This window comes from Amblyomma americanum, chromosome 3, assembly GCF_052857255.1.
Source record: "Amblyomma americanum isolate KBUSLIRL-KWMA chromosome 3, ASM5285725v1, whole genome shotgun sequence".
NCBI lineage: Eukaryota > Metazoa > Arthropoda > Arachnida > Ixodida > Ixodidae > Amblyomma > Amblyomma americanum.
In genome coordinates this window covers 80,727,904-80,752,461 of record NC_135499.1, presented here as the reverse complement: position 1 = coordinate 80,752,461, position 24,558 = coordinate 80,727,904, and the positions used below count along the sequence as shown (strand labels likewise).

The 24,558-nt window shown below is 45.1% G+C and overlaps 1 protein-coding gene across 4 annotated transcripts in view; it reads right to left on the bottom strand.

The window, feature by feature from the left end:
* The window catches only part of LOC144123106 (uncharacterized), a 47,111-nt gene that overhangs the window by 4,357 nt on the left and 18,196 nt on the right, over positions 1-24,558 (bottom strand). The window contains exons 2-4 of one of the 4 annotated variants that reach the window (XM_077656014.1): positions 13,882-14,086; positions 2,715-2,896; positions 1,118-1,197 (exon numbers count right to left, since the gene is read on the bottom strand). In XM_077656014.1, coding sequence (XP_077512140.1) covers positions 1,193-1,197; positions 2,715-2,896; positions 13,882-14,086 — 392 coding nt within the window. In that variant the 3' untranslated portion in view covers positions 1,118-1,192. Of the gene's footprint in view, positions 1-1,117; positions 1,198-2,714; positions 2,897-13,881; positions 14,087-24,558 lie in introns of those variants that run through there. The other 3 variants (XM_077656012.1, XM_077656013.1, XR_013313005.1) reach the window with 3 other exon arrangements.

Sequence of the window (24,558 nt, the reverse complement as noted above, 5' to 3'; positions counted from 1 at the left end):
TTTCGGTCGTAATCGCCATTGCGGGTCGCCAGCAAGCCGCTTGGAACTCAGCCCGAGGGGGTCGGCGGCCTTCTTCACCGTCGAGCGAAGGGGGAGAATTTATTGATTGGTCCCATCTTTCACAGGACACAAGTTCCATTTACCACTCTCCTCTTCCACTTTTCCCCCCCAACATCTCCGCATTCCACTCCTAAGCTTTAGTTTAATGCTACGGGAAAAATTTTGCGAAGATAGAGTAGTAATTCTAACGCGATAAAAAAGGCAGATTCAATACCAGGTGCGTTAACAATATGTCCTCTGCAGTCCAGCGTTGCTAATAAGTTCCTTAATCATGGTAAAACTTATGCTGACCTAATGGAAGCTACGAAAAGTATCGTCTGCGCGACCACAGGGCGCATTCGATTTCTACTCTTCGTGGCATTTTGCAGCTGTCTACATCTGGAGCATGACAGCTGCTTGCTTGAAGCCCAAGTGGCTATTTTCTGTCTTCGTAGGAGTAGGTGTGCTGGTTAAAGTGGAAAGACGGGCTGGTTGGTCTCGGCACGTGGAACGCATTTTTCAGCATGAAACACACTGGACTAAGAAAGGATATATACGCGGGACCAACGCTAGACAATAAAGGTGTGCTGGGCAATAAATTTCCGATTTGTGGGGTTTAACATCCTGAAGCGACACACCGCCGATAAGGGACACCCTAACAGTGGGCTACGAATGAGTTTAGATCAACTGAGGTCCTTGAAGTGTAAACAACACACAATACGGTGGTGTTTTTGTATTTCGCCCCCATCAAAATAGGGCCGCAACGTCCGGTATCGAATCTGCGACGTTGGCGTCAACAGTTGAACGCCAAAGACACTGAGGCGCCACGGCCGATCCTTGCTTGTAGCCGTAAACATAACGAAGATGTGGAGATTGTTCAACGCTCACAGAATACATGATTACGTACTCTGTTGATGTTGCTTCAATTTATCGCTGTGATATCGGGCTAACATTTTTGACTGCAGGTTTTCTGCTTGTTTTCTTCGTTCCCTGCTATGTAAAGTGCCAGGGCCATTCTTTCTTTAAAAAATATGCCTTTTAATGAAACTCATTTTAGTAACTTCCGCTTGTCTTGCCCTCAGCATCTCCTTCGCTCCGCATTGAAGCGCGGTCTCTCCGTCTTAATGGTCTTCCTTGATGTCCTGTATCTTCGTCAAACTATATAGAATGAAATGGAAATTTAGTACGACGTTATAAAGCTGGTCCCAGTCACCCTTTATGTCTGAAAGATTCAGACAGTGCTTCCGCGTGCTTAGCATCAATAGAACAGCAGCAACACAATATTGCGGAGAAGTGCTTTGTAGACATTTGCCGGCAGTGAAAGAGGCTCCCGTTTTCTGTAATTGCAGCTTTGTGTGAGCGTACGAGGTTAGTGTCATGGTTACCAATATGGTCGCACGAATCACAATAGGGTCGGAAGAATTGCCAGCGCAGTGTCGCGCCAACTAACGAGGTTTGCTGTGCAGTCTTCCAAGCTCGAGGAACGGAAATGGTAGGAGGCCCATCAGGCAGTCAAGGGGCCTGACCAACAGCGTTCAAAGAGTCAGAAAAACGAACTTTTGAAAAAAGGAAATGGGCAGTCACGTCTCACTCACGCTCGACGCAAGAACGGCGCTGTGACGGGAGAAGAAAGAGGGGATGTGAGAATTAAGGCACAGATATGAAATGTTAATAGCGCAGGATTTGGGAAAAATTTTGACCACGTCAAGAATTTTCAACATGCACTGCCATTTTATAGCACGTACATGTTGGCTTTCACATCAGATCGCAGAAAATCCTGCGCCGTCCGTGGAAGGATTCCACGTTATACCTAGTTTCTTCAAAGGAATGGCTGTAATTGTTTCAGCTGTGGAGATTTTGCCTAAGATGTGTAGTTCTTTGGCAGCATGGTTGAGCTGACGTGGATCGTCGCATAATTACAATGATGTTCGTTACTGGAGAAACTCTCCTTCTACTGAGAGCAAACTTTCCTTCTTTTGTTCTGTTTGGACCTTTTTACAAATGGTAATGGTAACTAGAAACCTACAGCTTGTGTACTGGATAACTTGCATAGGGTACGTGCTGTACACTTTTGGCCAGAAGTCTCAAAACCAAAATGATTTGCTGGCCTCCCACAGATTGCAACACTTATCGTATTCCTCAAGCTCTAAATGTCTGACAGGTGAGAGCAGCCCTTTACTTCGACAGTCAACACCTTTTCGTCTTAGGGGTTGCTCAAGTGATCCATTTTACTTCATAAAGAAACCGTATGGAATGATGACATTTGTCTAACGCCGCCTAAGTAATTTCCCTTCTTTAGTAAAATGACCACTCGTTCTCTTAATACAGAATTCATCCCAGGTCCTCCAATACCCTTCCTAGTCATTATATTCGTTACTGGTAAATAGGCTCGCAGCGCATACCTTTCCAGTGTCTACCGCCACTTACAGCCTTTTACCTAGTAGGATACTGCTTTGCAACAATGAAACTGAGCAAAAGAAGATGACTAAAAGACACAAGTTAACAAAAACGTCAACCCGCGCTATCCGTTCCTATGTTTATGTTTTACTTTGTTACCATTGTTGGACGCAAAGAAGCACCCCATGATAGGCATTGTCATCTCCGTGTAGTTCGGAGTACTACGCCCAAAAGAACATCTGGTAAAAGCATGCGGCGCACTTTTGCATGTGCGATACCTGGCTCTGAAGCAATCTCGACGAGGACGTTAATGTTTGCTTTACCGATGATAGGTGCCCCGTTGGCAATATGCTTCTTATGGCTGGTCGATATTGTAAACACCGCCTTGACATCTGAGAAGAACGAATAGCAGCCGACAGTCAGCTCGTTACCGAGCCATCCAAGCGACGAGCACCAGCCCCTGTAGAAAGAAAGCGGCGGGGCAAATTACTCCTGCTGATGCAAAAAGAGGTTTCAATACAGAGTAGATGTCACTTTTTCTCGCAATCTTGCGTGCACTCCCAAACACCCTTAGAGTGTGGGAGTAGCGGTATCGGTATAAAATGAGATGCCTTTGACTCAGTGTGACAAGCTCAGCCAGAAACCAGCTATGAAGTGACAAGGGGAGTGGTCGATTGGTGCCCAGCTTTCGCCGATCGCAAGCCAGATAATGGGTCGGAGCCAAATATTCACAAACAAAAGAAAGATTATACAGCAAAGAGACGATACAGAGGATTTCGCAATCACTTGTACTAGGACAAAGTGATTTACAAGACAATGCAACTTGTGCAAAGTAACATTTGAAAGATTACAACACGCCAAAAGCTTTGCACATAAAGCACACTAACACAAGAGAGACAAACAAACAAAACAATTTGTTCACCGGACACTCGACAGTCCGACGACCTGAGGAACGCGACGGAGCCGTTCCGCAGGTTGGCGCATGTTGCCTTCATGGCGCATGTTGCCTCCATGCGCATGTTGCGCAGGTTGGCGCATGTTGGCCAGTGGTTGGGACACTGAGCAGAATTACTCAGACGTTCTCGAAAAATCAACGTCTGGCTTTGCCATGTTTCCTTCGGCACCGCGCCGGCGAGAATGGAGAGGGCAGCAGCACACGCAAGGTTGCGCGCTCTCCGGTGTTCCTTTTAATAATAATAATTGGTTTTTTGGGGAAAGGAAATGACGCAGTATCTGTCTCATATAGCGTTGGACACCTGAACAGCGCCGTAAGGGAAGGGATAAAGAAGGGAGTGAAAGAATAAAGGAAGAGAGAGGTGCCGTAGTGGAGGGCTCCGGAATAATTTCGACCACCTGGGGATCTTTAACGTGCACTGACATCGCACAGCACACGCGCGCCTTAGCGTTTTGCCTCCATAAAGACGCAGCCGCCGCGGTCGGGTTCGAACCCGGGAACTCCGGATCAGTAGCCGAGCGCCCTAACCACTGAGCCACCGCGGCGGGTTGTTCCTTTTCCACAGTTTTAGTTTTATGTATGGCGCGCGCGGATGCGATTGCTTCCGCGCTATGCCGTTTTTTTTTTTTTGAATAAGCACCGAATTTTGTAAGTGGTCACGGAACTAATTGTGCCACATTTTTTTTGCGAGAGGATTGTTTCACTGCTTTCAAACGAATTTCTTGCCCGACTCTCGCACGATGACCTCACAGTAACTCTTACCTGCTAAGATATGCATGATGTGATAATGATCCTAAGAACGGCTGTCACTGGACGAAAACAAAAATGATTAAATAACGTTCAATTTCTTTACCAAAAGCGTATGTGAAGACACTCGCAACACATTTTAGAGGATAATTTGTAATTGATGCTGAACTACGACTGCAATATTTGCACAAAGTTGAACTTAATTTACTAAACTTGCCTTCTACGAAACGTATTTAATGTTACGAAAGCAAATTAATAGGAGATTAAAAGGAAATGAGTATAATATTTTGCCTCAATATCATGACTACGTATCTTTAAATTGAGAGCTCAGTTTTTACGACCTTTACCCAAGTAAAGTCACAGTTTGTAGCACCTTTACATGGACATGAAAAAATTCTTGATAAAAGTGTTATTTTGAATAGGCTATAAATAGGGCCTGCACCTTTTTACGAAATACGCTGGACGCACGAAACTCAGGTTACCTATGTTTTAAAAAGAATAAGTTTATCTTCGTCGCTTCGCATGCATTTAATATAGGATTCAAAATTCTGAGTTTAAAATCACACAGCACCCGCCTGGCGTCCAGACTAATGCCTTCTTTTTCATTCAGATATGACTTGGGCAAAATTATCTTTAACCATAAATTGCACATTTTCTAGTGTGCCTGCAAGTGTACAAGCCAAATAGAAACAGTTCAGAAATATTAGGCATATCCTTCCCGACTGTTCTGCTGTGGAAGAATAAGCAGTTTTGATTCCTGTCGTGCATAAGCGGTATAGGACAGACATATTCCCGAATGCGTCAGATGTCATGTGACATGACTGCAAACCCGGTGTTATTCAAAGTGGTCAGTGTTTGATGTATGCATTTCAGAAAAGGCGAAAAAGATAATTTTTTACCATTCTAGCAGCAGTGCACTGCACAAGACGGTAAGCAGTATGTTTCGTAATGAGAGCAGCTACTCAGAAGTCATACTCGTGCTTTGTCTCGTTTGGTTTCTCTGTCGAAAAAAATAAATCGGCATGTATCGAAAGCGACAATTACTCCCAAAACCACATTAATTTGAGAACGCATCTGCAAATATAGGAGCTGTAGTACTTACAAATAAGATCTTCAGTCTAGGGTTAAACCGTGTCGCAGCTCTCATAAGATATCAGATTTGGCTTTTCGCTTGAAAAGACTTCTAACGGGGCCAGCTCACCAGCCAAGGCAAAACCCGTCGAGTCAAAGCGGTGTCATGGTGATGCATAGCGTTGTAGGAAGGCGAGTGGCAGGGGAGTTAAGGGGGGGGGGGGGGGGGGTGGAGGGGGGAAGTGGTTATTTTTTGCACAGCTTTTGTGTTCAGAAGAAAAAGTTTCCCTCAAAAGTTGCAGAAAGGAAGATCTTGGAAGGGTGCATGAGCGGCGCAGCGCTCGCGAGGGAACAGAGCTTCCAGACGGTGACTAAATTCACAAAGGAAAAAAATAGCATTTTGCGGGGGGGGGGGGGGGGGGGGGTTAGAACGCTACCTGGAAAAGGGCGCGGCCGGGAGAAAATGTGGGGAGATATGGGACTTGAAACAGAAACTGGGCAATGGTGCAAACACGTGAAATGTTTCGGAATTTCGGAAATTGAATATGGGCATTTAAGAAGGCAGTATTAATAAGAAACAATACAGTGAGCAGTTCGAAAGCGGCAAAGTATTCTTGCAAAGCCACAGCGAAAGCATTATGTTCGGCTCCCCAAATCTTTGAAAGAAAAAACGTGGAGCTTCGAGATCAGTTTCCCGATAACAACTTCAAATGCTCGCGTAATGTGTGGGGCCATGTGATGTGCTCTGAGTTGAATATAAGTTAAAATGTTACGATAAAGTAGCAAATATATAAAACAAAAAATAAAAAGGTATACAAGCAGAATGCGCTCTCTTTCATAGATTCACCACATGATACATGTGGCAAACAAGCTATAGGTAACCATTCGTCTAACGCCAGTGGTTAGTAGATTCCTTCGCTGGTCATCGAAGAATCGTCAATATATTTTCTTCCCGTGGAAGTTTCGCGCAAGATGCAAGAACGAACAAAAACGTGTTCAACTGCAATGCGCAACTACTACCGATGCTATTAATCAATAAAGGTGATGTTTGAGATAAAAAAGTAATAATTTTCGACTAAATAACCAAAGACGTGAGCAAGAACTAAAGCCTTCAGTGCCAAATACGCAACCGAACAATAAAATGCACAAAAAAAAAAGTGCAGCATTACGATTTGCTGAAAAGGAAAGAAATAGCAAATCGGAAAACACGGGGAGGCGCGAATCACAGGAAACGACGTATGGAAGCGTTGGAATCATTTAGCGCGATACAGCGCGCGTTTATGAAGCGCCGGCCTAATATTTCGCGCGTGCGCAACTTCTAATTGCAAATTAGGCGGCCACTGCTTCGTTTCTGGATATTGCTAACACGGCGCACAAAGTCGGCTTAGCGAAATCTCCTGCACTAAGCTATTTCATTTGATTTTGGATCGCCATTATGCACGCCCCCGAGGCGCAGTGTGGTACTGAATTCTTTATAGAGTTTTTAAAGATTTTAAATAATGAAGTTTATTTGGTGTTCTCAAGACGTAAACATCGCTGTGCTGGTTTTCAGATACTCACGAGACCAGCGAGTGCAAAAACGCTTTCAAATTCATAGTGTTTCATGACACCTATGTGTGTTATTATGCTAAGAAATCGGACAAAGACAACAGTCTGAGCTGTCTGTGCATTTCTCAGAAAAGAATATGTTTTGTTGATGAGGAGCTTCGGTAAGCCATATACGTATATTTACACGAATCATTACATCTGTGTCACGCTAGCGCTCATTCGCTAATTCCTAAATTCATGGGGCCTTTAAAAAAAATTGTGCTTCGTTGCAGCCGCTTCTAGTTGCCCAGTATTAACAATATAGTTCGATACATCTGAGGCCGCTGGTCTGGATGGTGTCGACCTCGGTCTTATGCGACAGACAGATTCCTCTGCGACGGAACATTCCGACAGTACACTGACCACCGAAGAAGTCGTCACGTCGTTGTACCACTCGAAATCACCGAACGGACAAAAACAAAACTCCATGGAAGCAGCGCCATTTCTTTAGAGCGAGCGGATGCGGTAGAAATGCTTCCGAATGCGTTTAGAAATTGCTGTGAAGCACCGCGGAACTCCGTTGGACGCGAATGCTATTCGAACTGTCGAATACCGTTAGAATCAAATGCCACTTAAAAGACCGCGCAGCACGAGTATTTTGATAGCATTGCTGTAGTGTTGGAGTAGTACCGCTTTGGTATTGCTCTAATATGGCTTGGATGCTATAAATGCGCTCTAGGAGCACGTATTTTGACCTCAAAGATCAACGTAAAACATCTGCTTTCCCAACGTATAGATAACCATAATAGTAAAGCTCAGATAAGACCGGCCTGAATACACGTCTCACACCTCTTATAAAGAACTCAGGTCAGGGTAGCAAACCGATCATTCTCCCTGCCTTTATTTTTTCTTCTCAAAAAACTTTAAACTGTCAAGACGGTTCTCGTAACAATAAAATAAACCCCCCACCACATTCACCGCGAACTACTCATTAAACCTCTCCCCAAAAACATGCACCCCACCTACCACGAATCCCGCCGCAGAGCTCGCGATGGGCGCTCCACAAACAATATGGCATGGAACTCGATACCGTGTGGGTGGATGCCGCATGCACAGGCGAGGACGCGGTTGTAGCCATCACGAACCCCTCCCTACAACCGATTACCACTCTTCACATATCCCTCACTACCACTTCGGAGGAGAGTAAAGAGGCCGCCATTGCCCTAGCCATCACGCGCACGGAGGCCGGGTATATACTGTCAAACTGTAAAACTGCCATACTTAATTTTGGTCACGGGAGAGTTCACGTCCCTGCATTTTGCATACTGAACTCCCTCGCCGCACACTCGCCTCGCCACATGGAGCTCATATAGGTGCCTGCCCGCAATGGGAATCCCGGAAACGAGGCTGCCAACGCTTTAGCCCGAGGTTCTCTCAACCGGGACACCGGCTCAAGCATTCATTCAGTGAACTGACGCAGGCCTGAAAAGCCAAACGTTGGCTGTACCCCACACCCCATCCCTACCTCGACAATTATCACCAGGCACTTATGAGGCAGCTCCAAACACGCACCTTACCCTCCCCTTATATACGCTCGCGCTATCACCAAGTCCAAACAAAGCCCTCCTGTACCCTCTGCCAGCACCCCAAAACCACTCTCGATCATATCCTTTTTCTCTGTCCTGCGGATCCTCCCCCGCGGGGACTGGTGTACCTTACCACTTGGGAGGCTTGGGAGGCCCTACTGCGCTCCGAGGACCCGGCCAAGCAAGCCATCGCCACAGGCCGGGCTGCCAGCGTCATGAGGCTCCGGGACATGAACGTTTGAGTGCAGTGGGGCCGTGCGGGGGCCCAAAGACCTGCGTGTCCTAAAGTTCCCTCTGTCTATTAAAGTTTTCACCACCACCACCTCTCTGTTGTAGGAATGTTGGAAGTTGGAATGCCGTTTTAGCGGATCACTCAAGGTTGACTAGCGTTTGTCAGAATACTTATAACACTGGATGAGTGATAGCCAACCTAGGCCAATATCGACAGCTTTCGAGAATGGCGTAGTCAATTCTAGAAAACAGTGCGGAACTCTCGCTAATATATATGACCAATGATAGCCATGATTATGTGACGGCACAGCCAATACTGAGAAAGAGACTAAAGGTTTATATACAACGCTTACGGGCGAGCATTTGTCAGTGACCTCCTCATAAAAAAGCTGCCTATCCTCTATTCCCAGCAGAATGTCGCTTGAAGTTTTCCTTTCAGTTAATTAACAATAATTTCAAAGTTGACACCTCCAATATCGTTACATATTCCTCAGGGTACGAAACTAGAAATCGTAATTTTCTTTGTATAACACCAATAAATTCGCGTGTTATTCTTTTTTCCAGGGACCATTACTGATTGGAATAATCTCACGGATGATGTTGTGAGCCAGATATCATTGCATTTGTTTCAAGAGCAATTGAATTTATTATTTTTGATGGCCTTGCCACGGTATATTCCTGTTGACTTTCTATGCGCAATTGTGTTTTGTTTGTATGTGTCTTTATTTTTGTATCTTAACACAATGGTTCCTACCTACTATGAGCTTGTGTACAAGATCGGAGTATCTATAAATAAATAAACGATGGCCATCATTGGATGTGTAAATGAAGGCACTATCAATAATAGATAAGTAGACAACTTAGCGCCTACTTACGGCCACACTTTCCCTGCGGATTTCTAATACTGGGCCGCTGACATGTGCCACTTGGGTATAAGCCACCCGATAGCGAATTCAACATCCAGTAGTTCAAGAACACCGTGATCGCAGAAGAATCAGCGCAAAACGAACAACGGATAAGAAACAAGGAGGATTGCACGGACAAACGCGCTGAAATTTCAGCTTTATTTCGGAAAAAATTACAACGTATTTTGATAGTTTCCTGTCAGAGGCAATAACGCACAAGCAGAGGAAAACAATTTTTTGATAGGACAATGACTCAGGATCTATATGAAGTGGCGGTGGCAACAAGCAAGCAACAACCAACACAGTTCTTCATTATCACATATCAAGGAAAGAAATAAATAAAGGCATAAGAAAATGAATGGACATCAAGGAACACGCCATAAATAAGCGGTGATAAAAACATGGTCTTGAAAGCTAAAACGATAAAAGGTATAAAGGTATTAAAAGTATATTGAGTTAAAAGTCCAAAAAGAAAGGCGGCCAAAAGGAAAATGGAATAATGAAGATTAAGACCATGCTATACATACAGTTCAGCTATAGGATGCGCTGAAAGGTGAAAAAAGTGCTAAATAAGAGTAGGCATGGTGGGAGGGTTGCACAGCTAATGCCTCTAATTTCGTGTCAGATAGGCAAGTTTTCTTGCTGATAGCGAAACAGAGGGCTTGCTTATGCAGTTGTCCTTTAACGATAGTATACTAACTGCTTAAATGATTTCACGGGGCATCTTGTTTATGTTCCTTGCTATTACTAGAGTTTCTTTAACCCTTTCGGCCCCGTCTCGAAGATCCGGATATTATCTTTGCTGCACTGGGCAACGGCGATATATCGGACATCGACGATGACGAAGAAGAGGTAGACGAAGCAGGTGAGCTAGACGATGCAGTGGACGGCGACTGGGACAACCAGCAGGAGCTATCTGACTCGTCTGACGAGGAAGAGCCGGATAAAGAGAGCGCTCGAGAGTACGGCTCCTGGTGCAGGAAACCATTTGAAAAGCCAGCTGCTGAATTCAAGCCAGTAGCTGACGAGAACGAAAGCTATCGCGATCCTCTTCTCACGCCTTACGAGTATTTTTCAAAGTATGTGCCCAAAAGCGTGTTTATTGAGTTAGCCGACAAGACCAACACATACTCAGTTTTCCAAGATGGAAAATCAGTGCTGACAAATGAAGAAGAAATCAGAAAACTTATTGCACTTCATTTGACAATGGGTGTTCTGCGCTATCCACGGCTGCGCATGTATTGGAAGCCTTCAATGAAAACAGAACTTTTGGCATCTGTAAACATGTGCAGGAATCGCTTTGAAAAGCTCAGGAACTGTCTTCATATTGTAGATGTAAATGGAGGTCACAACAATAATGACCGCTTGTGGAAAGTGAGGCCACTTCTGAATTCATTTCAAGAAAGATGCCATAATCTTCCTTTGGAGGAGCGCCTATGCATTGATGAACAGATCATTCCGTTCAAAGGGAAGCTTGATATCAAGCAATACATCAAAGGCAAGCCAAACCCTGGGGCGTCAAAGTGTTCATGTTGTGTGGTGCGTCGGGAATAATTTATGATTTTCTCGTTTACCAAGGCTCCACAACAGAACTTAGCTCAGAAATCAAGAAAACGTTCGGAGTAACAGGCGCCTTTGTTCTCCATTTAGCATCCAGGATACCTGATGGCATCGGGCACAAGTTGTTTTTTGATAACTATTTCACCTCCCTGCCTGTGCTCCGTGTGCTGCTTGAGAAAACAATTTATGCTGCTGGCACTATTCGCCAGAACAGAACTGAAAAATGCCCTTTGAAGGCGGAAAAACAACTGAAAAAAGAAGGAAGAGGGTCATCAGACTACCTCGTGAGCAGCGACGGAAAAATTGTGATCACACGATGGATGGACAATCGAGCAGTAAACCTGGCATCGAATTTTGTTGGCGTTGATGATCTAGGCGATGTGACAAGGTGGAGCAAAGCAGACGGGGCTTTCATAAATGTGAAACGCCCAGCAGTTGTGCAGCAGTACAACGAAAGCATGGGGGGAGTAGACAAGACAGATTTTTTGGTGTCCCTCTACAGGACCTCAATTCGATCGAAGAAATGGACACTGCGTGTAATAACGCACTTTTTCAATTTGTGCGTCACAAACTCGTGGTTGGAATACAGGCGCCATGCCGAGCACCAAAAAATCAAGATGAAGGATCAAATGGATTTACTAGAGTTCACTCTGAATGTAATAGAGAGCTTGGCAAAAGCTTGCTCTGCCGGGTTGCCACGGAAGCTCGGACGGCCATTTTCCTCTCCACTTCAGCCGCTGAAGAGGCCGAACTTGATTGAAGTGAGGCCAATCCAAGACATTCGGTACGACCAAACTGGTCACTTGCCTTCAGTAGAGGAAGAGCAGCAGCGATGCAAGCTTGAAGGATGCAAAGGCAAGCCCAAGGTGAAGTGCCAAAAGTGCAATGTGCACCTTTGCTTATCTGCAGCAAAGAACTGCTTTCGAGCCTTCCATACGCAATAGCCTAAGCCTTTGCTAGAAAAAGCTCCAAACAACTGTTTCTGTTTGAAAATAAACTTCAGATTGCAACTTTGTGTTTTGATTTCTGACAACCTCCAAGCCCTGATGTCCTATATATAGGACATGATCCAATCTCGAACACCAATGAGTCCAAAAGGTAATATTTGATTGTAACATGCTTTTTGTTGGGTAATTAGAGTACTTAAGGCAAAAAAAAAATTTCCGCGCCATATAAATAATTCAGGGCTGAAAGGGTTAAATTGAGGCAAACAGCCCGTTTCCACAGCTTCACAATCCCGACAATGGATACCAATGTGGCGGCACTTGTGAACACTTACGTTGTAGGCATGCTCTTTTAGTCTTTCAATTAGACAACCTCACCAAAAGACAAAGGAATAGAATAGGCAACTGAATCTGTGCACTGCACGAAATTCTGTTGGTGCTGAATGTTGCAATTACTGGTCTTTTTCCGTGGTTCATTGAGCCGCTTGCAAAGCTGGGAAAATCTCTCAAGAGCACTGAAGATGACCTCAACGCCAACTCGTTTTCCAGTTCTCTTGATATTGTGCTAAATGTGACGCAAGTAGCGCATAACGGCTACCTTATTTTTGGTGGTTTATTTGTTTTATGTTGGGAAGCAGACTGTTTTGATTTTCTTGGCATTGCTTTTGCAACTGAGGTCAATAGCTTTGTAGAGTAACCCGCCTTTTCTAATTTTTTCTTTTGCGTTAAAAAACTGGTTTCAATTTAGTGAATACAAGATTTAATTTGCGTGCTTCTAAAAATTCCTTGGACTAGAATTTTTTTTACTAACTTAAAGTGGGCTGAGTCAAAGTGAAGAATTGGTAGTTTTTTGCCCCTTGGTTCATAAGACCAGCAAAGGTGATCCTTCTTGAAACAAAAACCCAATTCCAAAAATCTCAAAAATCTATTATTTGGCAGTTGATACGTCTAACTTAATGGCGATACGCATTATGAGAAAATGACCAAAGCCTTTTCATATTCAACATGAAAGGTACCTTGATTGCTATAAAGAAGCACAAGATAGTCATCTACAAAACGAAAGTTCTTTTTGTAGATTTGTGCCTTCAATACTACTCTTCACTAATTTATCTTGTTTAGCCAAATACAAGTCGTTTAATTACCGGGCAATGACAAAACAAATGCAGATATCTTGCTTTTGGGGAAAATATTATCGTAGCTTGTTGCAAAAGCTCATTTTAGATAAGCTCCTAAATGTTCCAGGAATCCTTTTACTGGAATGCCACTGTCATTTTGAAAAGATACTGAACCAAATTTGTCAATGCATTCATTGATGCATTTCGGTAGGTCGCCATGAGGAATGGAATAATATGTTCTTTACAAGGCTGAACATCTCAAAATCGGTCTATTGTGCTGGAGCTTAAAAAATTCAACTACTTTTCCAGCATGCTTGACTAAAAATGGATCATCCAGAATTAATTTCTTTAGCTGACGCTGCAAAAAAGTGTCAACATATTTTTACCAAGTACCGGTTTCTGAAACAATGACCCTAATATTCTACCCTAGACATTTTTACCACCGTAGTGCATCTGAGGCAATCAACGCCACTTTTGACAGGCATCGTTTAGCTTAGATTTCTAAATCCAAAAGAAAGTGAAAAACTTTGCAAAAGCATCAATTTTTTAAAACTCGCCAGTGCTAAAAAACAGCGGAAAGCTTTCCCTAAATATGGTTATCACTGCCAAGACACGCAAGCCTGGCGGTCCCTAAATGTAATGCCAGCCAACGTCAACAGTAAGAGCGACACAATTTGGCAAGCGCTCCCAAAAAAGCCAGATTTTTATCTCTTCTAAAGGATTGTAAGCGAAGATTGTTTAATAAATCTTGTCATTCAGCGTGTTCTTAGCATCCATGCTTAGTGAAAGTGTTAGCAATCTTACCTTGGTTTGAGGCCCGGCTGTACAAGGTTAGAAATGTGGCCGTGCGTCATTGTAAAATTGATGTCTTCGTCCCCTTGTGTCGTTGAAGGCGTCAACCATGAGCAGCCTTTCACAGGGTAGTCATTACCTGGGTTATAGGACTGCACCTTTGTGTTCAGCAGGCTCAACAGTTTATTCCCAGGCGTAGGGTCGCTCATCGAATAACCTAAGCCAGAAATTTGCGGTGAACATGGCGACCCAACACCGAAGGTAATTTACGTGTACATGTGGCCACAAAAGCTACAACAAAACATGCGGTTAAAAATTGCGGCTGCTTTTCTTTCACTTTCAGTGAATGGAGAAGGTGCCTGAAGCGTGAACGCATAAGGACTGAAGAAAGACGTATACGGTCGAGCGTATTTTCAGTACTTTATTTGTAAAAAGAACAAAAACATTACTCTTCACACTGTGGACGAGAACAACGTCGCATGCTCTGTTGAACGCACACCGATGCAGAGGCCAGACGACACAACATGCGTCGGCAGGAAGAATAGGCAAACATTTTATTCAACCAATGGCATATTGAGGGTTGGTCGCCATCCTCTTCGGCCGGGGCCCTTAGTCCAGAGCTCCGTCGTCTGTCGCCATCCTGAGTTCACCCGCGATCAGCCGTTGCTGGTCTTGTGTGTCTGCGCCGCAGAGGGCATCATCCAAAGAGAAGATAGCGCGTGAAAGGATGGGTGGGTGGTGCCCTGGCAGATTGGGGCACCCCATGTGGAATGGAAAAGCGTGTGTGTAGGGCTGCGGCATGTTGGAAAGCCGATGTTGGAAAGTGGTATCCTATACTCCACTCACTTCCTAAACAAGACTGGTTCCAGTGTTGAACATGACAGCGGTTGGCTTTTGCGAATTGTCATGACGTCTAGTTTCTTGGGATCATGTTGCTCGTAATTTTCTATTTTTATTTAGTGATAAAATACTGATGATACTCGTTCCAAGCAGGGTGGGCATACCCAATAGTGAAATCAAACCGAAACGAGAGTACGGAAAGGCGCTTATAGCGGTAGTTGGTTCAGCGCTGGCTTTATGTTTACTTCTGGTCTGCGTACTAATTCGACTTTTAACCCTCCTTCTTAGTACTCTGAACAGAGGCCTGGAAGATATTGTGAATAAAAAATGAATAGATATCACTGGGCAATCACATACTTATTGTTGTCCGTGCAGGAAACTAAACGTTATAGTGCTCTACTTAATAGAACATCTGGTTTAAATTTATAGGATGATGGTACCCTGTTTGGCTACTGGAAAACGACGTTAAACATCAAGAAAGGTGCAGACCTAGTTTATTATTTAAAGAGAGAGCAAGAACCTCCGCACTAAATTTGGTGCTTTGTGATTCAAGCCGTCAAGTTTGATTAATTGCAATCAAAGTGGCAGGGGAGTCAATCCTTGGATAGTTATATAAAGCGACTATTATCTATAGCTCACAGTAATGTTTGTGTTCGGATGCAATAAGCGAAATACTGTTGATGCTTGTCTTGTGACTGCTAGTTTTTTGTTGTTGTAGGGCGAAACGCGTAGCTGTGCGCCAGGGAAAATAGCTTCGAGAAAGTGAGTAAAATCAGACAGAAAAAATTGCGCGTCACCGGATAGGGGGTTAGCGCTGTACCTGGAAAAGGGCATAGCCGGGACAAGAAGTGGGGAGATATGGGGCTAAAAAGACACTGGAGGCCGGGGCCGAAAAATGTGTGGGGGGAGGTTAGCAATTCTCGATGAATGAGTCATGTGCAGTCAAGAAGGCAACACCTATAAGGAACAAGGGGCTGAGAAAGGCGGAAGCGTCAAAGTATTGTTGCAAAGCCGCACGAAAAGCACCATGTTCGGTGGTGTTGAAAATATTTTAATGAAATTGTCTAGAAGTTGTGTTGGCGGTTGGATCTCTCAGTCCGGAACCCCATTGGCGTAGGCTGTCATCCGGACACTTCCGATGAGTTTTTTTTCCGAGCTGGTTAGGGGTGCCGAGCTGGTCAGGGGTGCGCCTCCCACCCCTCCTGCGTTGGCTGGTTATTAAGAGTGACCGCCTGATTTTGTTGGGAGGCCCACAACATATTGTTACGTGACAGCAAGCTGACGAATGAGATGAGATGACAGATTGCTACACAATGATTTTAATGGCGGATGGCCAGGCGCGTGCACTCCTGCTGTAGCCACTGCACAGTTCGTCTTCTTTTTCGTCACACTACACGGGGCCGCCGGGGGATCGTCGCGATCGGGAACGAGCAGATCAGCAGTTAAAATGAAATGCTGTAGATGGCGATAGGCTTGAAAAATTGGTGAATGCAGAAGAAGGAGGTGAAGAGCTTGCCGCCAAAGATGACACGATAGGTGAATGAGTCCCGGTCCACGAAGCAGGCGGTCCGTGTCTGCAGGTTGCCAGGCGCCGACGGCCGAGGTCCTCGGACGCACCGAACGGCAGGGGCAGGGGGGCGGTGGCGACATGTGTGGGCAGCGCCTCGGGTCAGTCGGGTCATTCCTGGTTGCGGCAACGTTGTCAGTTCAACGTGTCTTCTGGCCCGGGCGGGGGACGGAGCTGTGGTGAGCGCAGAGTTCGGTTCAGGTCTGGTGGGCTGGGGCAGAGTCGGGCGAGGCGGACAAGGTACACACGGCCGACGTCCACGGCAGGCGCAGGACCGGGACCAGGATGACGATGAAAAGACCCGAGGACCTCACACCAAATATTATGCGACGGCAAGCTGATGAATGAGATGAGATGACAGATGGCTACAGAAAGATTTTAATGGCGGACGACCTGGCGTGAGCAATCCTGCCCACGCCACTGCTCAGTTCTTCTTTATCACAATATGATACAGGTCTGCCTTCTCCCCGTAAAATTCGCATTGTGAGTCAAATGACTCCGGATCTATTGCATGTAGTCTCCGTGGGTTGTTGTAAGAGCTAGTCTGTAGATTTTGGAGGTGTAGTTCTTCCCCTTTGTCTAGTGTCTTAGGCGGTGGAGGGTAGACCCGACAGGATAATCTTAAGTGCTGAAGTATGTCGGTGTAAGTTAGTAGCGGGGAAGGAGGTTCCACGACATCCGTACTGGGTGCCTGGGGCAGCAATGATCGGCCTGAGGCTTGCGCGCTCTCGTTTCCTGGGATGCCGTGGTGACCTGGTACCCATATTAAGTGTTTATTTGTAGGTTGGTAGCCACGTGTGCAGCTTTATTGCAGGATTTTAGCTTCTAGCGGTGCGATCCTGCCCCTGAAGTAATTGCGATTCGCTGTCTGTGAAACTGTAACAATATATTCTGAGGTAGTGTGTGTGGCAGATACAACAATCGCCACTTCTTCCGCAACCAGTATGTCAAGGATAGGCTGTACTAGTCCGTCCATTGTTTTATTTTGGTGCACTGCCGCGACGGCCGCCATTCCTTGCTCAATACCTGAAACATCGACAGAGAATACGCCCTCGCGCCCGCCGTACTGCTTTCCATTACTTCGGCTTGAGTTTGTCGTCGTGACTGGTAAAAATCGGGGTGAATATTTCTGGACAGTGGAGCTGCCTTGAATTGTCTTCTCCATGAGGCTGTGGTGTCGTTTCTGGTGTCTGGCTGTTGGCGGCAATTGGTGTTTAAATCACTGAGGACTTGTCGGCCAGTCCGAGTAGTGGAGAGCCGTGCCAGCCGCGCCGTGAGGTGTGCCTCTATCAGCTCGTCTATCATGTTGTGGACGCCCAGCCATAAGATCCGGTCCCTCGATGACGCAAGAGGGAGGCCCGGGGCATTTTTGTAGGTGGTTCTGATTATGACGTCGATGTTTTTGATGTCAAGCTTCTTGAGGCGGAGGTAGGGTGCTGCGTAGACGACACGGAATTCGACGAAAGCCTGCACCGGTCGCAGACTATCTTCTTCTCGACTCCCTGATTTCCGCGTCGTTATCTTGGCGTTCATCCTGTTGACTTGCTTGCTCACTAGCCGGAGTTTCTAGAGGGTGAGAAGGTAGTTGTGTTGTTATTTATGTACAGAGCTAGTATCTTGAGAGTCTCAACTTCCTTGTTGGGTAACTTGTCAACGTTGATGTCAATGGGGTCCTGGTTACTGGGTTGACGGAAGATTATCAGTTCCGATTTTTCGGGAGAGCACATTAGTACACACGCCCGTGCATATTTGTGAATTGTTCTTGGTGCTGTTTGCAGTTGTTCTTCAAACATTCCGATACTTCCCGTGGTATCCAGATGATTATATCATAAGCGTACAGGGCGTGGCGTATCCCTTGTACCCGATTAAGAAGGGGTGGGAGATTAAGAAGCTCAATGTTGAAAAGAAGTGGGGATAGTACTGCCCCTTGCAGAGTGCCTCTCGTGTCCATCATCACATGCGTTGTTCGTTTTGTGCTGGTGCTGATGTTGGCGGTTCTGTCCGTAAGGAAATCTCAGATGTAGGAGTAGACTCGTTGGGCACAGTTCGTGCTGATGACTTTGTTGAGGATCGTGGTGTGCTTGACATTGTTAAACGCTCTCTTGAGGTCGAGGTTTAGAAGCGCTCGGTTACTATTTCGGCGCGCGGGAATTCGCGTTTGAGTTGCAGAAGCACATAATGGGTGGACAACTGTGCCCTGAATTCAAACATCGTCTGTGGCAGTAGCTTGTTGTCCTCAAAATAGTTGGTTCGCATGGATTGCCTTTTCTATAAGCGAGCGTGCGAAGAGCAAGTGCTCTTTATACTGCGAACTGCGTGGTACGATCACCGACAATCGTGTCATCATATTTTTTCATCGACCGTGGCGATCATTTGACCAGCCTTAACAGGCTCGTTGAAAGGTTAACTATCACTTGAAGCGGCACTTGGGGTTCTTCTGCTGTTCGCGGCTTGTATATCGATGCGCGTCAAAAACAAAACCACGGGGCACGCAAAGCTCATAGACGGGAAGCGCCATAAAAATTCGAAACTCCCCTGGCAGCCTGTGGCGCCCCACCAAGCATCGGTTTTCTTTGCTTACGACATTCAGGTTGTCTTTTGTCTGCCTTCCTTGTGCGATAATAGCGCACTATTGGTTTTAAAACAACACTTACTCCAATATTGAACCGCGCAACCGTCATTTGTCAGCTTCAGAGATTCGCACAATAATGTAGGGAGGAAAATTCCTCCAAGGTGGCATCTCTTGTCCTTTGGCTTCACCATGCTTGTACTTGCGGGATTGGCCTGTGGCGGCGATACCTGTATTTTGGTTCTGGTTATTTTCTACCATACAAGAGCTTTGTTTTCAGTAAAAGTGGCGTTTTTGTGATCAGGAGCTGGCATTCTATCGATACAAGTCACTTCAATTTCTCTTCAGTGTCCCTTTAACAGCCTCAGCCGCCAGGCAAGTGGCTTGCTGCCGGATTGCGGGTTCCTCGCTCCGCAGCGAAATTCCCCAGGCTTCTCTACTGTTGATGTTTAGGCCGGCGCCTGGGGAATCGGCGCATTCCCAAATTATGCGATGAAGAGTTCCCCTTTCACCGCAATTTTTATATTTTGAGTAATTTTCATCCCCGGCGTGTGTCAAGTAGACCCAGAGGGCCGATGTAATTTCTAGCTTGTAACCGCCTCCAAATGCGCGCCTCATTATTGGAGAGAGAATGAACTAGGGGTGGAAATATCATTTTTAAGGGTTCTTAAGCAAAATCTTAAGCGTTCGTAAGAAATATCTTTCATTGCGTTCTGAAGCAGACTTGAGTGCAATCTGTAATTTTTAAGGCGAAAGCCTTTAACGGCTCATCCTTCGTCCGTCCGTCCGTCCGTCCGTCCGTTACGCTCTTGTGCCTATGGCCTCCGAAATCACCCACACGCGCTAGCGAAAGCCTTAAACGGCTCATCCTCCGTCCGTATGTGAGCGCGTGCAGGTGATTTCGGAGGCCACAGGTGCAAGAGCGTAACGGACGAATAGATGGACGGACAGAGGATGGGCCATTACAAGCTTTCGCGCTAGCGCTTGTGGGTGATCTCGGAGGTCATATTGCGTCATTAGCAGTTTACTGCGCATGCGCGAGCTGGCGCCAGCGGTCGTCCGAGTTGGGTGGCGCGCATCCTCCCTCCCAGCGCTCGCTTCAATGGAGTCTCACAATGCGGGCAAACGTAAATACTTAACATCTTAACCGCACATCAGTGACGCAAGCATCTACACCGCGCTAAAGGCTTTCGTCTCACCGCACTTTCGGTCAACAAAGTGCCCCCCTGAATTTTTTTGTAGGGCCGTGTGATATGTCTTCTTTTAGTTCGATATGGCTTAAAATGTTGCCATAAAATAACTAAAATATAAAACAATAAACAAAATGATATACGTGCAGAATGTGGGCACTTTCATAGTTTTCTATAAGGTACATGTGGAAAACAAGCTAGCTTAACTTGCGTCTAACACTAGTCAGTAGATTTATTCACTGGTCATCGAAGAATCCTGAAATTTTTGCTGCTGTTGAAGTTTCACGTAAAAATTAAAAATGAACAAAAACGTATTGAATTGTGTTTATCAACTACTTCCGATGTTTTTATCAATAAAGGTGATGTTCGAAAGCAAAAGAAATAATTTGTGACTAAATAAGCAAAGAAGTGAGCAAGAGCTATAGGCTATAGATTAAAAATAACACAAGACAACAAAAAATGCACAAAAAACAACAATTTACATCATTACGATTTGCAGAAAAGGATGGAAATAGCAAATCAGAAAACACATGGGAAGGCGTCATCAGAGGGAACGACATACGGAAGCGTTGGGGTCTTTTAGCGCGTGACCGCGTGCGTTTATGAAGCGCCGGAGTAGTATTCCGCGCGTGCGCATCTTATAATTAAAATTACGAGGCCACTGCTCCGTTTCTGGACATTGCTAAAAAACTGCTCTACAAGATCGGCTTAGCGAATACACTTGCACTAAGCTATTACGTTTCACTCAGTATCTACATTAAGCAGACACCCGCTGCGCAGTGTGCCAGTGAATTCTCTAGAATGAAGCAAAGAAGTCCTTTTTGAATTAAAACATTTAAAGAAATGAAAGTTATTTTTTTAGAAGTAAACTCATTTGGGCTGGTTTCCAGATACTCCCGAGGGGAGAGCGTGAAAACACGCTTTTTAATGCATAAATTTTATGAGAAATAGACGAGTTGTTATGCCCAGAAATCGGACGAAGGCAACAGTATGAGCTCTGTCTGTGCACTTCTCAAACAAAGAATATATTTTGTGTATTAGCGGCTTCGCTAAGCCATGTAAAATTACACGAATGATTTCCACTCGGTCACGCCAGCGCGCTTTCGTTCAGTATGAAATTCACGGGACTTCTAAAAGCAATTTTTCTGGTCAGTTGCAGCCGCTTCTAGTTGCGCTGCATTAACGATAGAATTATGTAGATCTGTGGTGGTTGGTCTGGAAGGTGTGGTTGTCGGTCTTATGCGACACACCGGTTGCTCTGTGGCTGAATATGCACAGTCCACTGACCACCACCGAAGTCGTCGTCACATCGCTTTGCCACTCAAATTCGGCGAACGGGCAAAAAACAAAACTCGATCGCAGGCGCGCCATTGCTATACAGCGAGCGAATGCGTTTAGAGTGCTTCTGAATGTGTTTAGAAAATTTTGTGAAGCACCGCGGAACTTCGTCCGGTCCAAATGACATTTCAAGTGCTGAGTACCATTTCACTCAAATGCCACTTAAAAGTCCGCGTAGCAGGTAATATTATAGAATATAAGTAGTTGTAGTAGGAGAGTAATAGCAGAGCGCTTACTACTTCAATACAACTCGAATGCTATAACGTTAAACATCTACTTTTTGAACGTACACAGGCCAGTTGTTGTATCATCCTGCGGGTGGCAGAGACTAAAGGCATGGTTGCCTGACGAGGTCTCTGCCCCCGTAACAAAAGGAGCAGCCTAAAGCAGTACAGCAGAGAGCTGGCACAAAAAAAAAGAAGCTGCGTTACAGATAGTACACGCATACACCCTATACAACATAAGCTCTATCCCATACTTCATGGCTATATCCTATACACGGGCCTCACACCTCTTATAGAGAGCTCCAGTCAGTGTTTGCTAGTTTGAAAAATTGTAAAATTTCTATCTCTCTGTGGCAGTAATATTGAACGTTGTCATGTTGTTTTAGCAGATTGCACAAGGTTGACCAGCGTTTGCCAGTATACTTTTAACACTGGATGAGTGACGGCAAAGTTAAGCCAACATAGGCAGCTTTCTAGAATAGTATAGCCATTTCTGGAAAACACAGGGGAACTCCAGCCAAAATGGCTCGTGATAGCCATGATTATAAGATGGCATAGCCAGCAATAGGAAAGAGTAGGAGCATTCTGGCTAACCTGGCCCGTGATCGCCATTAATTGATGACAACACAGCCAATACTGGAAAAGCCACTGACAACCAGGGCCATCATTTAATGTGTTAATGAGTGGTTCTGCCAATATTAGATGCACATTTGGGACTCTGGACCTACTGAGGGTCATGCTTCTCCAACGGATTTCTAATATCGTCCCGGTATCATGTGCTACCTGTGACCTTACTAAAGCCTTTTATGTAGGTGGTCATTCAATACTCTCCTAACATATTTCGGAGTCAGCCAATCCTGCTACAATATTGGCACTCTTACTTATTATTGGAATATCCTACTGACCGCATATGATATGTGACTGCCGCTCAGCAGACCTCGAAAATGTACTCAGCCACAAATGGTGGGCCGCAGGATTCCGCCCTCCCACCAGTCCTATTTTGCTTGTCCTTAAATGACATTGGTGCTACTTTCTAACATTCATCATTCCTCCTTTACGCTAACGACATTAAGATATCTAAAAAAGTTTTCAATAGTAATGACTGCACACTTCTCCATCAAGGATATCTCTGCTTCCGTCGTCTCGTAAATTGTCAACAAATTCGTACTCAGCAGTACAAAGAGATAATTTGCTTTGTGCATGCAAAAAACTAACGCCATCGATATACCATATCGGACATATGGGAACCTAGTTTTCGCGAGGATGAAATGCGGGACTTCGCTACTGTTTTTGACTGTCCTCTTAGTTTCTATATACGCAGGCAAACCGCATCCCCAGGAACGCATTGCGAACCCTCCGTACAGTTAGTCGTGTCTAAGGAATTTAACAGTCCATTTACCTCTATCGACCTTTACTGCTGTTTAAGTTCATCATTATCCGTTTCTGCATGGTAGAGAGAGGGCAGGTAGATGGGATTCTTGCCCAGAGGAAAGAAGGGAGCGCGCAGTCTCAGGGAGTTTGCCAAGATTTTGCCAAGAGCACTAGCCAGTTAAAAAAACACCTTATAGAAGTTCAATTGAAGCTGTTCGTCATAACTAAACACCGTTATTGTAGGTAAGGGAAGAAGAACCACACTCGCTGCCTCCCACGTTCCCAGCCTCTCTCTAACAGAATCTTTGCATTCCTGACGCAGGAAAGCCGACAGAACCATCCTTTTCAAACTTCTCCATGAAGTGACCAACTGCCCTCAACTTCTCAGCGGCATGAAATTTTGTTTCTCACAGAATCTCAGAAGAAAAATTACAGGGCGGCGAAAGGGGCACTTCCGGTATTTCTATTGAGATGCACGTGTTATACTAAAACCAGATTTGGCAGTCGTGGGATTTCATTGTTTGCTGCCTCACGTGGCTGGTGTTCAGATGATTTTTGCGGGCAACACTGTGTTTTCGCCGTCCCAAACGTTAATTTCGCCGTCGCAAACTTTATTTCCTGCTCCCCGGGAGAAGAACAAATTTGAATCTTTTATTAGATCGGTTTAGGCGTTTTAAGAACGAATTCATCATTTTCAGTGGTTATTTGAACCAATCAAGGTCGTAGGAGTACTTTTCTAATGATATTCTTGACGTTATTTCTGCGCCAACAAGAGCATCATTCCCAGCCACGAGACGACATTTTCTGCCTTTTTAATGTTTTTGTTGCTTTAAAATTGTTTTACTAATTTGTAAATCAGTTTCTTGTGCCAGACGCAGGTCAGTCGAAGGTATAATATGAAATCATTAAATTTAGATGTTGGAAAAACTCCCGTCTTGCCCTTTATCATTATGCGATGGCATGTCTTCGCCTTCTTTACACTTGTTTCTCATATAATCGTCAGCTCCTCTTCATACTTAGCAATGCTTAAATTCAGGCTTAACAAAAGAGGAAGCAAAATATGAATATGGGGCTTGGGCACCATTTATGCAGACTTTAGAAATAACAGTAGAGCACTGATGGGGTCACGCAATGCTTTCTTGAAGACATTCCCAGATCGAGCACTGTGCTCAAGTTTGATGTAGTCCGCTGTTTCGCTGTACCATTGTTTTCACTCGTATCAGCTAGCACTAACGCACGCAAGTAATATCAGAATCACTGCTGGGCCGGCATTTTTAAGGCACGCAGCGCTGGCAGACGAAGGGCGACAGAGAACGGACACAGCGGTGGAGTCTGTCCATTCTCTGTCGACCTACGTCTGCTGGCGCTGCAAGGCTTCCAAATGTCTGCAAGCCAAGTCTACCTGCAACACAGCTTTCTCGGCCGAATCGCTTATTATAAGTTGGTAGCTTCTAGGAGATGAAGCGCATGAAGCAACGGTACACAAGCAGAAAAAAGAACCAGACATGTATTAATTGCACTTAATTTTTACGAGACGCGGGTGATAATATAGCCTGGGAGGGCAAGTTCTGGGCAAACGCCAGAAGGATG